At 44.2% G+C, this 13,086-nt stretch overlaps 1 protein-coding gene across 1 annotated transcript; it reads left to right on the top strand.

Annotated features, from left to right (window-relative positions):
* Positions 1-3,207: 3,207 nt before the first annotated feature.
* LOC311138217 (melanocyte protein PMEL-like) lies at positions 3,208-10,207 on the top strand (the record flags this gene model as incomplete). Its single annotated transcript, XM_084172891.1, has 12 exons — positions 3,208-3,265; positions 5,750-5,845; positions 5,944-6,090; positions 6,230-6,376; positions 6,631-6,792; positions 6,974-7,279; positions 7,427-8,308; positions 8,420-8,599; positions 8,715-8,817; positions 8,936-9,141; positions 9,271-9,361; positions 9,593-10,207. 12 exons carry the CDS (start codon positions 3,208-3,210, stop codon positions 9,744-9,746), a joined length of 2,532 nt encoding a protein of 843 aa, XP_084029017.1. The 3' UTR covers positions 9,747-10,207.
* Positions 10,208-13,086: the final 2,879 nt, after the last annotated feature.

Below are 13,086 nucleotides of genomic sequence, written 5' to 3'. Positions count from 1 at the left end.
ATGTCTTCCATTTCCTAATAATTGCTCCCACAGTTGATTTCTTCAAACCAAGCTGCTTACCTATTGCAGATTCAGTCTTCCCAGCCTGGTTCAGGTCTACAATTTTGTTTCTGGTGTCCTTTGACAGCTCTTTGGTCTTGGCCATAGTGGAGTTTGGAGTGTAACTGTTTGAGGTTGTGGACAGGTGTCTTTTATACTGATAACAAGTTCAAACAGGTGCCATTAATACAGGTAACGAGTGAAGGACAGAGGAGCCTCTTAAAGAAGAAGTTACAGGTCTGTGAGAGCCAGAAATCTTGCTTGTTTGTAGGTGACCAAATACTTATTTTCCACCATAATTTGCAAATAAATTCATTAAAATTCCTACAATGTGATTTTCTGGATTTTTTCAAGGTCCTGGAGTGGCCTAGCCAGTCTCCAGATCTTAACCCCATAGAAAATCTTTGGAGGGAGTTGAAAGTCCGTGTTGCCCAGCGACAGCCCCAAAACATCACTGCTCTAGAGGAGATCTGCATGGAGGAATGGGCCAAAATGCCAGCAACAGTGTGTGAAAACCTTGTGAAGACTTACAGAAAACGTTTGACCTGTGTCATTGCCAACAAAGGGTATATAACAAAGTATTGAGAAACTTTTGTTATTGACCAAATACTTATTTACCACCATAATTTGCAAATAAATTCATTAAAAATCCTACAATGTGATTTTCTGGATTTTTTTTTCTCATTTTGTCTGTCATAGTTGACGTGTACCTATGATGAAAATTACAGGCCTCTCTCATCTTTTTAAGTGGGAGAACTTGCACAATTGGTGGCTGACTAAATACTTTTTTTCCCCACTGTATTTAATAACATTGTACAATGAATGGAGGCATAAAGCTTAAGTTATAAGTATTAACAAGCATTACAAACCATACTTCTAGGCATATAGATCCTAAGGTTAACTTAGAAGACAAAGCATGAACAAAGACGCTTACTAGGCCAGACCTAAGAAATGAGAATTGATCATACAACCTTCCTCCATTGCTGGATACAGGATAAGAGAGAGAACAAGGCATTTAATTCCATTTATAACATCTGAAGGTGTAATCTTTCAACCCAAAACCAACTACCTTTGACCAATCAAACTATACCAAGTTTACAGTGTAACCAGACCAGAAAGGCCCAATCTCCACAGGGGGGGGATGGGGGATGAGACCACTGTAAATTAGACAGAATTCCTGAGAGGACAATAGAACCTCCTTGAGAGTAATTTAGAGTTCACCCTGTAAAGATACAAGTCACCACAGAGATCATACATCCATATAGATAGCATCAGAGTTATCCTCAGTGAACAAGTTTCAGATAGATACCAAACATGGATAATATAGTATTATTCTATCACACTCAATAGTCAGTCCTCTGGATACTATAACAGAGAGATGCATTTTGGCCCCTCAGAGGGGGAAGGCATTGTCCTTTCGTTCATGGACCATTTTCCATGCTGCTACAGGTGACAGAGAACACATAAATTAGGCCCGAGCCTACAACAGCAGAGAGAGCATCGACGGGGCCACAGTGGAGAGGGTCAAAAGCTTCAAGTTCCTTGACGTGCACATCACCAAGGACCTGAAATGGTCCCACCACACTGACACCATGGTGAATAAGGTGCAACAGTGCCTCTTCAACCTCAGCAGAAGAAATTCGGCAAGACCCTCACGAACTTCTACAGATGCAACATCAACAGTATTCTGTCGGGCTGCATCACCGCCTGGTACGGCAACTGCACCGCCCACAACCGCATGGCTCTTCAGCGCATGAGGCTGCTGAGGGGAGGATGGCTCATAATAATGGCTGGAATGGAGTGAATGGGATGGTATCAAACACATGGAAACCATGTGTGTGATGAGTTCAATACCATTCCATTTATTCCGTTCCAGCCATTACTATGAGCCCGTCCTCCCCCAATTAAGGTGCCACCAACCTCCTGTGCTCTACAGGGGGTGGTGCGGTCAGCCCAAAGCATCACCAGGGGCACACACCCTGCCCTCCAGGACATCTACAGCACCCGGTGTCATAGGAAGGCCTAGAAGATCATCAAGGACCTTAGCCACCCGAGCCACGGCCTGTTCACCCTGCTACCATCTAGTAGACGGAGACCGTACAGGTGTATCAAAGCCAGGACCAATACACTTTTTTACCCACTTTATATGTATATACTGTATTCTAGTCATGGCTCATCCTATATAACTACTGCTGTACACATATTTTCTATTCATAAACTGTCCATACTGTCAATACACACCATTTCTATTTCTATTTATAGTCTGGACTTTGACATTGCTCGTTCTGATATTACTGATATTTTGTAACTTTTTGGATTATGTATGTATTGTATTGCTAGATGTTACTGCGCTGTTGGAGCTAGAAAGCATTTTGCTGCAACTGCGATAACATCTGGTAGCCTAGCGGTTAAGAGCGTTGGGCCAATAACTGAAAGGTCGCTGGTTCGAATGCCCAAGCCTAATAGGTGAAAAATCTGTCGACGTGCCCTTGAGCAAGGGCGTGCCCTTAACCCTAATTGCTCCTGTAAGTCGCTCTGGATAAGAGCGTCTGCTAAATTACCAAAATGTAAAATCTGCAAATCTGTGTAGGCGACCAATAAAGTTAGATTTTAGCGTTTTTCTATCACAACCACTAGGCCACTAATTCCATAAGGTTCCCACTGTCTTATGAAAATGGGAAAACTATCATTCTGTACTTGTTGGAGAAAATTATATGTCCGAAATCGGATAATTTCCTCAGTTCTTCAAAATAAATGAAAGAGTTTTATGCCTCATCTTTATCCAGTGCAAAGATAGCATTACTGATGCTTTTTTTAAATACAGTCTGACATGTGGAAATATGTTTTCTGTATTGATGGTAACACTACGTTAAGGTTAATCCTTTTAGCTACTGTAATTATCCAATAAAACATTCGAAAACATAGTAGCATTGCTAACAAAGTGTGTCTGTCTATTCACACAGTTGATTATAGTGGGAGGGGGCTGGTTTGTAGCCTCCTCTATGATCAGGGGTGAGAGGCAAGTTTATGGTAATTAAGGGTCCGACTCTCTTATAGGGAATCAGAAATCCTACCACAAGTCTCTCTGGGAGGTGTGTTGTTGGGTTTTTAAGACTAGGACGAGGGTTAGGAACTGGGCAGAGAAAGAAGGACACACAACCACGCACAATGAGGACTTTACTGGCGGTACTGGTGTTGGCTATCTCATCAGCAGCTTTAGAAGCAAGTGAGTATATATGTATTACTTTCTAAATGACTATTTGATAAAACACTGGTTGCTCCATCCCCTCTTTCTTGAGTTATGTGCAGTGTTGGAGGGGAGATGGGGCTGAGGTAGGATTAATTGAAATAATGGAAGAGATACTCACTGAGCAATGACATTTCTGCAAACAATCCCTTTTAGTAGTGAAAAGTTTGTTCTATATTTCCCCATTATATAAACTAATTGCATGTTTTGTATTTCAAAAACTCTTACATTTGACTAATCAATACATATGATATAACTTGTCTGAGGATCTGTCAATCATCATATTATTGAGAAACAATAACAACTCATTGTATGGTTGTTTACACACTAATGGAACTTGGACAAGCAAAACAAATGTAAGTAAAAGCGAGTAAGTGGTCTCCCTCATATTGTTAAGTGATATAATATCTTGATCTTAGTTTTTTTAATGGTTTCCTTTATTCTGAGGGTCTTTATAGAAACTGAGCTCTAAAGCCTGAACTTTGGAATATGGTGTTACATATTTTGCTATAGGTTGAGCATTGCCATTGAACAGGATTAATAATAATCTATGCATTACTGCCTCCTCAATACACTGCATATATACTCTATAAATATCTGCATATAGCAAAACGTTTCAATACCTGGTGAATTTACAGGACTGCCAGTGTCTGTAATTACAACATTTTCAAAAGAGCATAGTATACCAGTATAATCTTATAAATAACACCATCATTTTGTGCAGGTCAGTTCAGCTTTAAAGTGTGGAGAATTTCATAAAGAAAATCCTGAGTAAATGCACATTATGCTTTGATATGAGCTCATCATGCACTTAAGTTTGGTAGTACATTTGGTGATTAATCAAATGTGAAATTCTGTAGACCAAAAAATCTCTCATTTGCGTGCCTTGTCTACATTAATCTCACATTAGCAAGAATTCAGCCACTGTGTAATATACAGTAGAATAGCATGTCTAATAACTACTGACAGAGTGGGCCACAGATTACATGCTTGTAATCAAGAATAACACAATCACATGCCAATTTGGTCTCCAAACCCTAAAATTCTCAGCTCTCAACAATAGAATAGAATAACTATATTTTTCCCTGAGGGAACATTAGTACTAAAGTTGGTGTTTCACTATCAATCATGAGGTTCAAAGTGTATTATCTACCAATGTGTTGCATCTGATGGATATCCAAACCAAACCACAAACTGTAATTAACTTGGTTAACTTGGTTGGAGATATCGGTCTTTTCATTGGCAATTAGTTTGAAGTGTGACTATCTGATTTAATGACTGCACATGATAACGATATTAAGGCTTGTCATTATGAATTAGTTATTTTAGAGGATGCATTCCTAAGATTGTTGAAGCTGAGTATGATAGGACTGTATTATGCCAATGGGAATACAAGGGGCTCATAATAACAGAAGATAATGTAGTTGTTGCGGTTTCCTAAATCCTGAACTTGCACCTTATGATACATCATCCCGATTTCAGTCATATAACACACACTCGCACACACACTTGCATGTGTGACATGCACACACAAACACACGCACAGCAGTAGCAGAGTAAGGTTGCCCTGATGTCTGAACTCCACAGAGGCTCCCCTCATTCCAGCATTTGGGATTACGGCTGCCTGTGCTCAACTGACAGTCACATGAAAGGGATTGACAGGGATTGCAGGGGCCGTGTGACTCACACCGCCTGGAACCTCCACCTCGTTCACTCCTCCCCCTTCCACAACCATCAATGAAATACCTGAACTACCCACCACCGCTAACTACTCCCTCAAATAACTATTTTTGATCCTTCTTTCAGTAAAATGTTGGTAAATGTCTTTGTCCACATCCCATCTTGCACCCATATGCCAAACTGTAACGTTATGATGATAACTTTTCCTCTACCCTGGGTAGGCAACAGGGCAGAGAACACTTCAACGTATAATCATATGGTCATAAAATGGAATAGTTATGATTGTATTTTCAGTAAGGAAGGGTCAGATACTGTAGGTTTGGAGATAAATAGATTTAGGAAAAGTAGAAATTGTGTCAACATTTTCAATAAGCATTTGAGCCAGGGTTATAAAGATTCCAGGTCTGAGTAGTAGATTTGTGCATGACATTCACCGAATGGACATTATAAAAGTAAATGCTAATTAATTAGCATGGTAGGTAATGAGTTCTGGGTGCCATGATCTTGTTCCTGACCAATGTCTAGACAATAGCAAAGTCCTAATCAAATTAAATGTTCAACCTCAGATTTACATCCAGATTTAATTGTGCAATGGTCAACTGGGAACTAGGAACCCACTGCCACTGGAGATGTTACATAACTTATAAAACCTCAATAATAGGATTAATATGAATGTAGTAGAAGTAGTTCACTATATGTCAAAGTGTGATCAACAAAAACATTGTTTCAATTAGGAGAATGGGAGAAGAAGTACCCTAAAACTTCATCCCTTTCTTTTTTCAGAGCCTAAAACACGTTTCACACGCTACCGCTCATGGAACTCACGGATGTATCCAGAGTGGAAAGATGGGGACTCCCGATACAGAGACTGTTGGACTGGTGCGTTCTCACTTTACTGCACGTTTTTATAGACCAATGAACGTATATTGAAACGTTTACCACTTTCTATTGATGTATTTATCACTTTCTGTCACCAGGTGGAGAAGTTACATTCAATGTGAAAAACGATGCACCCATCCTGACTGGCTCAAAGGCAACCTTTAACATCAACCTTCGCTTCCCATCGAACCAGAAAGCACGTCCTGATGGACAGGTGGTGTGGGCGCGTAACTGCACTGTCAATGGTGAGCTCTCCTTTCAAATTCAACAACGATACCATACCATCGACCCCACAGTTTTTTGTTGGTCGTATAGGCCTACAGTCTTTTTCTAGTGTCCCTAACCTTTTTATGTTGAACTGGGTGTGGTCCTCTTCTCCTACAGGAACACAGTACCGTCAGGGCCAGGCTGTGTACCCCGACAAGGTCTCTGGTCCTTCAGGAGAGTACAGTGGAGTCTTCCCTGATGGCACCCCCTTCACTGGAACCGCAGACATGAAACCCCACTACGTGTTTGTGTGGAAGACATGGGGTAAAAACAGCTCTTTAATTTACAGACATTCATGTGAGAAAGTGCTAACACAATAACCCAATGCTTTCTGGTATTTACAAAGCTGTACGCAGTGTACACTGTGAAATCATTCCTTTGATAAGAGGGTTGAAAGGAGTAATAAAGCAGCTATTGTTCTTCTGAGCTTTGTCAACTCAAGGTTTGATCATCAGGCCTTTCAGTTAAGTTTTATAACCGTTGCTGTGTTTTCTAACCACTGCTGCTTTGTATCCCAGGACGTTACTGGCAGGTGGCAGGCGGGCCCTCCTCCTCTCTCACCATCGGCACAGACAATGTGCCCCTAGGCTCTTACAACATGGAGGTGGTCATCTACCACTGCCGCGGCAAGGACAAGTTCATCCCTCTGGGCTATGCCTCCACAACCTTCTCCATCACAGGTGGGCAGCTGTTCAAGAGGAAACACTTGCCAAATTTAAATGCACAAAATCTTATTTTAAACAGAAAATCAATCAACCCTAATTTGACTTCAATTGATCATTTGAAATATTTTGCATTTATTCTCACAATCTTTCACAACATCAACTTGACCTGTTTTGCCTTTGCCTTGTGCCTCCCCAGACCAGATCCCCTTCACAGTGTCGCTGACCCAAATTAATGATGTGAACCAGGCTGACCAGAGATTCATCCAGAACAGGGCCATTTCCTTCAGCATCAGCCTCCACGACCCCAGCCAGTACCTCAGCACCTCAGACGTCACCTTTAACTGGGACTTTGGTGACAACAGCGGCACCCTCATCTCCAGGGAGCGCCAGGTCTCACACATGTACCTCACCACCGGCACCTACAGGCCTCAGGTGGTCCTGATGGCAAGCATCCCCAATGGCTGTGACACACCTGCAGACCCCACCGCTGCCAGCCCCACTGGTGAGAGACATCATTTTCTATTTTACAGCGTATCCATTTATCTGATCCAATATTTCCTTTACCAAAGTCAATGCATATTCGGTGCATATAACATACGTAACAGTTGTAAGTTACATTTGTTGCCTTTGTTTTTGTGTTTTCAACCAGTTTTGACCGGCGCCCCTGCCGTGGTTGTGGTGGTCTCCACCCCAGGGGCAGCACCAGCTGACATCGCCCTGGATCTACTCGCCTCTGACGTTGCCCCTGCTGAGGCTGCAGAAGCAGTTGTAGCCGATGATGCAGCCGCAGCCGAAGAGACAGCCGCATCTGAACCCGCAGCTGAAGCTGATGCCACAGCCGAAACCACAGACACAGCCGATGCCACAGCCGAACCCGCAGCCGAAGGCACCGCCTCAGAGGGAGTGGAGGTGGTTGCCTCAGTGGCCCCTGTGGCAGAGGATGCCACCGTTGTCCCAGCAGCAGAAGATCCAGCTGTCGTCTCGGCAACAGAAGACAATGCCGCTGTCCCTGCAGTAGAAGCCGATGCCACAGCAGAAGACACGGCTGCTGCAGCCATTGAGGACCCCGCCACTGTGGAGGGAGCCACAACTGCCCCCATCGCTCCAGCAACTGAAGAGGTAGCTGCTGCGGATTCGGCCGATGCAGCTGCTGAAACCGCGGTGGTAGAGGCTACAGCCGCAAATGTGCCCGCCATCGACGCTGCTGCTTCAGTTGCTCCAGTTGCAGAGGGAGTGGAGGCCATAGTGGACCTGGTGGCCACAGTCCTCCCAGAGATCCCAGTCGTAGACACCGTTGTTGCCACGGTGGAGGAGGCCTTAGTTGCCGATACTGGAGTGGAGGTTGCGGCTGCTACAGAGGTGGCCCAGGCTGAGATGGTGGCCCCTGCTGCTAACGTCATTGTTTCTGCCGACACAGAGGCTGCAGCTGTGGTGGAGGTGGTGCCAGCTGAACCTGCTCTTGAGACCGAGGCAGCGCTAGAGGCAGAGGTCGTAGAGACTGTGAATGAGGTTGCAGCTGACGACACTGCCGGTGATCACTTACTTAGTTACTTACTCATTCTATATATAAACAAAAACACTTCAGCAATAATTTGAGCCATTTCACAATATGAATAACTTACTGTGTCTTTGTTTTCTTCAGCGCCAGCAGCAGTGACTGCTCCAGTGGAGAGTGAGGTAGCAGCAGAGGCTGAGATAGAGGCAGGCACAGAGACACAGGTGGCTCTTGTTGTGGCTAAAAGGCAGGTTCCGGAATTTACAGTGACTGACGACTGTATGATCTACCGCTACGGCTCCTTCTCGACCTCAGTGGATGTCGTTCGTAAGTACACATATGTCCATATACTGTATATGTATTTTCAATACAGTCGCAGCTGAGATGTACAATGCAGGTGATGGTTGCTGATAATGATCTCTCAATCAATCTAATTTCTCAGAGGGTATTGAGAGTGTGGAGATCACCCAGATGGCTAACGTGGTGTCTCTGGCCACTGAGGTGGTACAGAATGCTGTGGACCTGACCATCACCTGCCAGGGGAGGTGAGTAGCCAGCCAGCAGTGGAGACAGGACCCAAGGGACCGTGCACATTCTATTGAAATTTGCATTTTGAACATTGCCATCCCCTGCACTTTATATCTCCACCTTCTCTTTGCTTAGTCTGCCCAATGAAGTGTGCACCATTATCTCGGCCGCAGACTGCATCACACCTGTGGAGACCGTTTGTAACAACGTGACACCCTCCCCAGATTGTCAGATGATACTTCGCCAGTTTTTCAACGAATCTGGAGTGTTCTGCATCAATGTGTCCCTGACAAATGATGTTAGTCTGGCTGTGGCCAGTGCTAAAGTCAGTGTGACAGTGGGTGAGTGAAATTAACGAACAACTGTACAGAAAGCTTTATGAACTTTAAAAAACGGTTTTATATTAAATTTCACTGATCTGTGGAGTGTACTGTACCATACCTTCCTCATACTGTGTGTTGTGGTTGCAGGCTCCAACTCCTCCACAGCAGGCACTGTGGCCGCGGTTCTGGGTGTCATGGTCCTTGTCTGTGTTGTTGGTGCCATTGCTTTGACCTACAAGTGAGTGAAAGACAGTTCTAACCACCATAAAAGTCGCATGATGCAATGAAAGTCACACACTTCCTGGTTTCTCCAAATTGATTTATGATCCACAAAAAGTATTGACACAAAGTGGTCCAAAAAGAAAATATCCCATGCCATTATTATGTGCGGTCTTATACAATATAATGCAAATCTTATTTTTTTTGAAACTGTAGAATGAATGCCAGCTAACTTGTGTTTTCCAACCAGGCGGTTTAAGCAGTACCGTCCACTGAGGAAGGACTCAACAAGCGGCAGCATGGGCAGCTCTGGAATCACGTCTGTGCCGATGCTGCTGTGGAATCTTCTGATCCGACAGTCACCAGGAGAAAGAAGCCCACTGCTTCAGGGAATGGTGGTGTGAACACTCATAACCATCTGCACTGATACAGCACACACCCATGCATGTATGTTAACAGGTAAATATCCCTCAGACACACACATCCACTCAGCAACTGTAAAATGCAGATATACTGTACATGTTAACACATTCTCCAACTTGCATGCATGTGTACCCATAAAGACACATACTGTACACTTGCAGACTCAGACACACACAGCCACTCTAATGCAGAGACAAACTGCAACAAGAGCAAGCAATATAAAGCAATTGTATTATGTATTGTTACACTGAAAGCGAATTTAATAAAAAATATCATGTATTGCTAATGTTTTTCAACACGGAACAAAAAAGAAACCCCAAAAGCCAAAATATATGTTTGTTTCTGGCATTGCATCACTTGTGACAAAATATTATATTTATTTTGACCCACATACTTTTTTTGTTTAAGAAAAAGAAAAACTGATTAAAGTTTTCAAAAATTGAATAATTTATGCTGTGCTTTTTCTGTACTTGTTATGCACTCTTCTTTAGAACGTAATCATAACAATGAATGACTTTCTCTTTTAAGCTTCCAACATATTAATTTGCTTTGCTAACTGGTCTAATTTGTATTGCCAATAACATCACAGCACTTTTGTTTTTATAACATATTTAGTGTCACCTCAAAAGAAAGCATTTCAATTTCAATGATGTAAGAATTTTCAACTATACCTCAAAATTAGAACGTTCCTAGTCCTAACTAATCTTGCATCCTTGATTTTGTCCTCCATGCCCTTACTAAACTAGTACTGATTTTCCTGTCCATAGAAATATGTGTGTTGAGTGGTTTATTATATATAAACTCAGCAAAAAAAGAAATGTCCTCTCACGTCAACTGCGTTTATTTTCAGCAAACTTAACATGTGTAAATATTTGTATGAACATAACAAGATTCAACAACTGAGACATAAACTGAACAAGTTCCACAGACATGTGACTAACAGAAATTGAATAATGTGTCCATGAACAAAGGGGGTATCTGGTGTGGCCACCAGCTGCATTAAGTACTGCAGTGCATCTCATGGACTCGCTGTGAAATGTTACCCCACTCTTCCACCAAGGCACCTGCAAGTTCCCGGACATTTCTGGGGGGAATGGCCCTAGCCCTCACCCTCCGATCCAGCAGGTCCCAGACGTGCTCATGGCATTTGAGATCCGGGCTCTTCGCTGGCCATGGCAGAACACTGACATTCCTGTCTTGCAGGAAATCACGCACAGAACGAGCAGTATGGCTGGTGGCATTGTCATGCTGGAGGGTCATGTCAGGATGAGCCTGCAGGAAGGGTACCACATGAGGGAGGAGGATGTCTTCCCTTTAACGCACAGTGTTGAGAATGCCTGCAATGACAACAAGCTCAGTCCGATGATGCTGTGACACAACCGCCCCAGACCATGACGGACCCTCCACCTCCAAACCGATCCCGCTCCAGAGTACAGGCCTCGGTGTAATGCTCATTCCTTCAACGATAAACGCGAATACGACCATCACCCCTGGTGAGACAAAACCGCGACTCGTCAGTGAAGAGCACTTTTGCCAGTCCTGTCTGGTCCAGTGACGGTGGGTTTGTGCCCATAGGCGACGTTGTTGCCGGTGATGTCTGGTGAGGACCTGCCTTACAACAGGCCTACAAGCCCTCAGTCCAGCCTCTCTCAGCCTATTGCGGACAGTCTGAGCACTGATGAAGGGATTGTGCGTTCCTGGTGTAACTCGGGCAGTTGTTGTTGCCATCCTGTACCTGTCCCACAGGTGTGATATTCAGATGTACCGATCCTGTGCAGGTGTTACATGTGGTCTGCCACTGCAAGGACGATCAGCTGTCCATCCTGTCTCCCTGTAGCGCTGTCTTAGGCGTCTCATTGCAATTTATTGCCCTGGCCACATCTGCAGTCCTCATGCGTCCTTGCAGCATGCTTAAGGCACGTTCACGCAGATGAGCAGGGACCCTGGGCATCTTTCTTTTGGTGTTTTTCAGAGTCAGTAGAAAGGCCTCTTTAGTGTCCTAAGTTTTCATAACTGTGACCTTAATTGCCTACCGTCTGTAAGCTGTTAGTGTCTTAACGACCGTTCCACAGGTGCCTGTTCATTAATTGTTTATGGCTCATTGAACAAGCATGGGCAACAGTGTTTAAACCCTTTACAATGAAGATCTGTGAAGTTATTTGGATTTTTACAAATTATCTTTGAAAGACAGGGTCCTGAAAAAGGGACGTTTCATTTTTTGCTGAGTTTATGTATATATACACTGCTCAAAAAAATAAAGGGAACACTTAAACAACACATCCTAGATCTGAATGAATGAAATAATCTTATTAAATACTTTTTTCTTTACATAGTTGAATGTGCTGACAACAAAATCACACACAAATTATCAATGGAAATCAAATTTATCAACCCATGGAGGTCTGGATTTGGAGTCACCCTCAAAATTAAAGTGGAAAACCACACTACAGGCTGATCCAACTTTGATGTAATTTCCTTAAAACAAGTCAAAATGAGGCTCAGTAGTGTGTGTGGCCTCCACGTGCCTGTATGACCTCCCTACAACGCCTGGGCATGCTCCTGATGAGGTGGCGGATGGTCTCCTGAGGGATCTCCTCCCAGACCTGGACTAAAGCATCCGCCAACTCCTGGACAGTCTGTGGTGCAACGTGGCGTTGGTGGATGGAGCGAGACATGATGTCCCAGATGTGCTCAATTGGATTCAGGTCTGAAGAACGGGCGGGCCAGTCAATAGCATCAATGCCTTGCTCTTGCAGGAACTGCTGACACACTCCAGCCACATGAGGTCTAGCATTGTCTTGCATTAGGAGGAACCCAGGGTCAACCGCACCAGCATATGGTCTCACAAGGGGTCTGAGGATCTCATCTCGGTACCTAATGGCAGTCAGGCTACCTCTGGCGAGCACATGGAGGGCTGTACGGCCCCCCAAAGAAATGCCACCCCACACCATGACTGACCCACCGCCAAACCGGTCATGCTGGAGGATGTTGCAAGCAGCAGAACGTTCTCCACGGCGTCTCCAGACTCTGTCACCTCTGTCACATGTGCTCAGTGTGAACCTGCTTTCATCTGTGAAGAGCACAGGGTGCCAGTGGCGAATTTGCCAATCTTGGTGTTCTCTGGCAAATGCCAAACGTCCTGCACGGTGTTGGGCTGTAAGCACAACCCCCACCTGTGGACGTCGGGCCCTCATACTACCCTCATGGAGTCTGTTTCTGACCGTTTGAGCAGACACATGCACATTTGTGGCCTGCTGGAGGTCATTTTGCAGGGCTCTGGCAGTGCTCCTCCTGCTCCTCCTTGCACAAAGGCGGAGGTAG

Source organism: Coregonus lavaretus (genome assembly GCF_964263955.1).
Source record: "Coregonus lavaretus genome assembly, chromosome: 12".
Classification (NCBI taxonomy): Eukaryota; Metazoa; Chordata; class Actinopteri; order Salmoniformes; family Salmonidae; genus Coregonus; species Coregonus lavaretus.
This window is presented reverse-complemented; position numbering and strand designations above follow the sequence as displayed.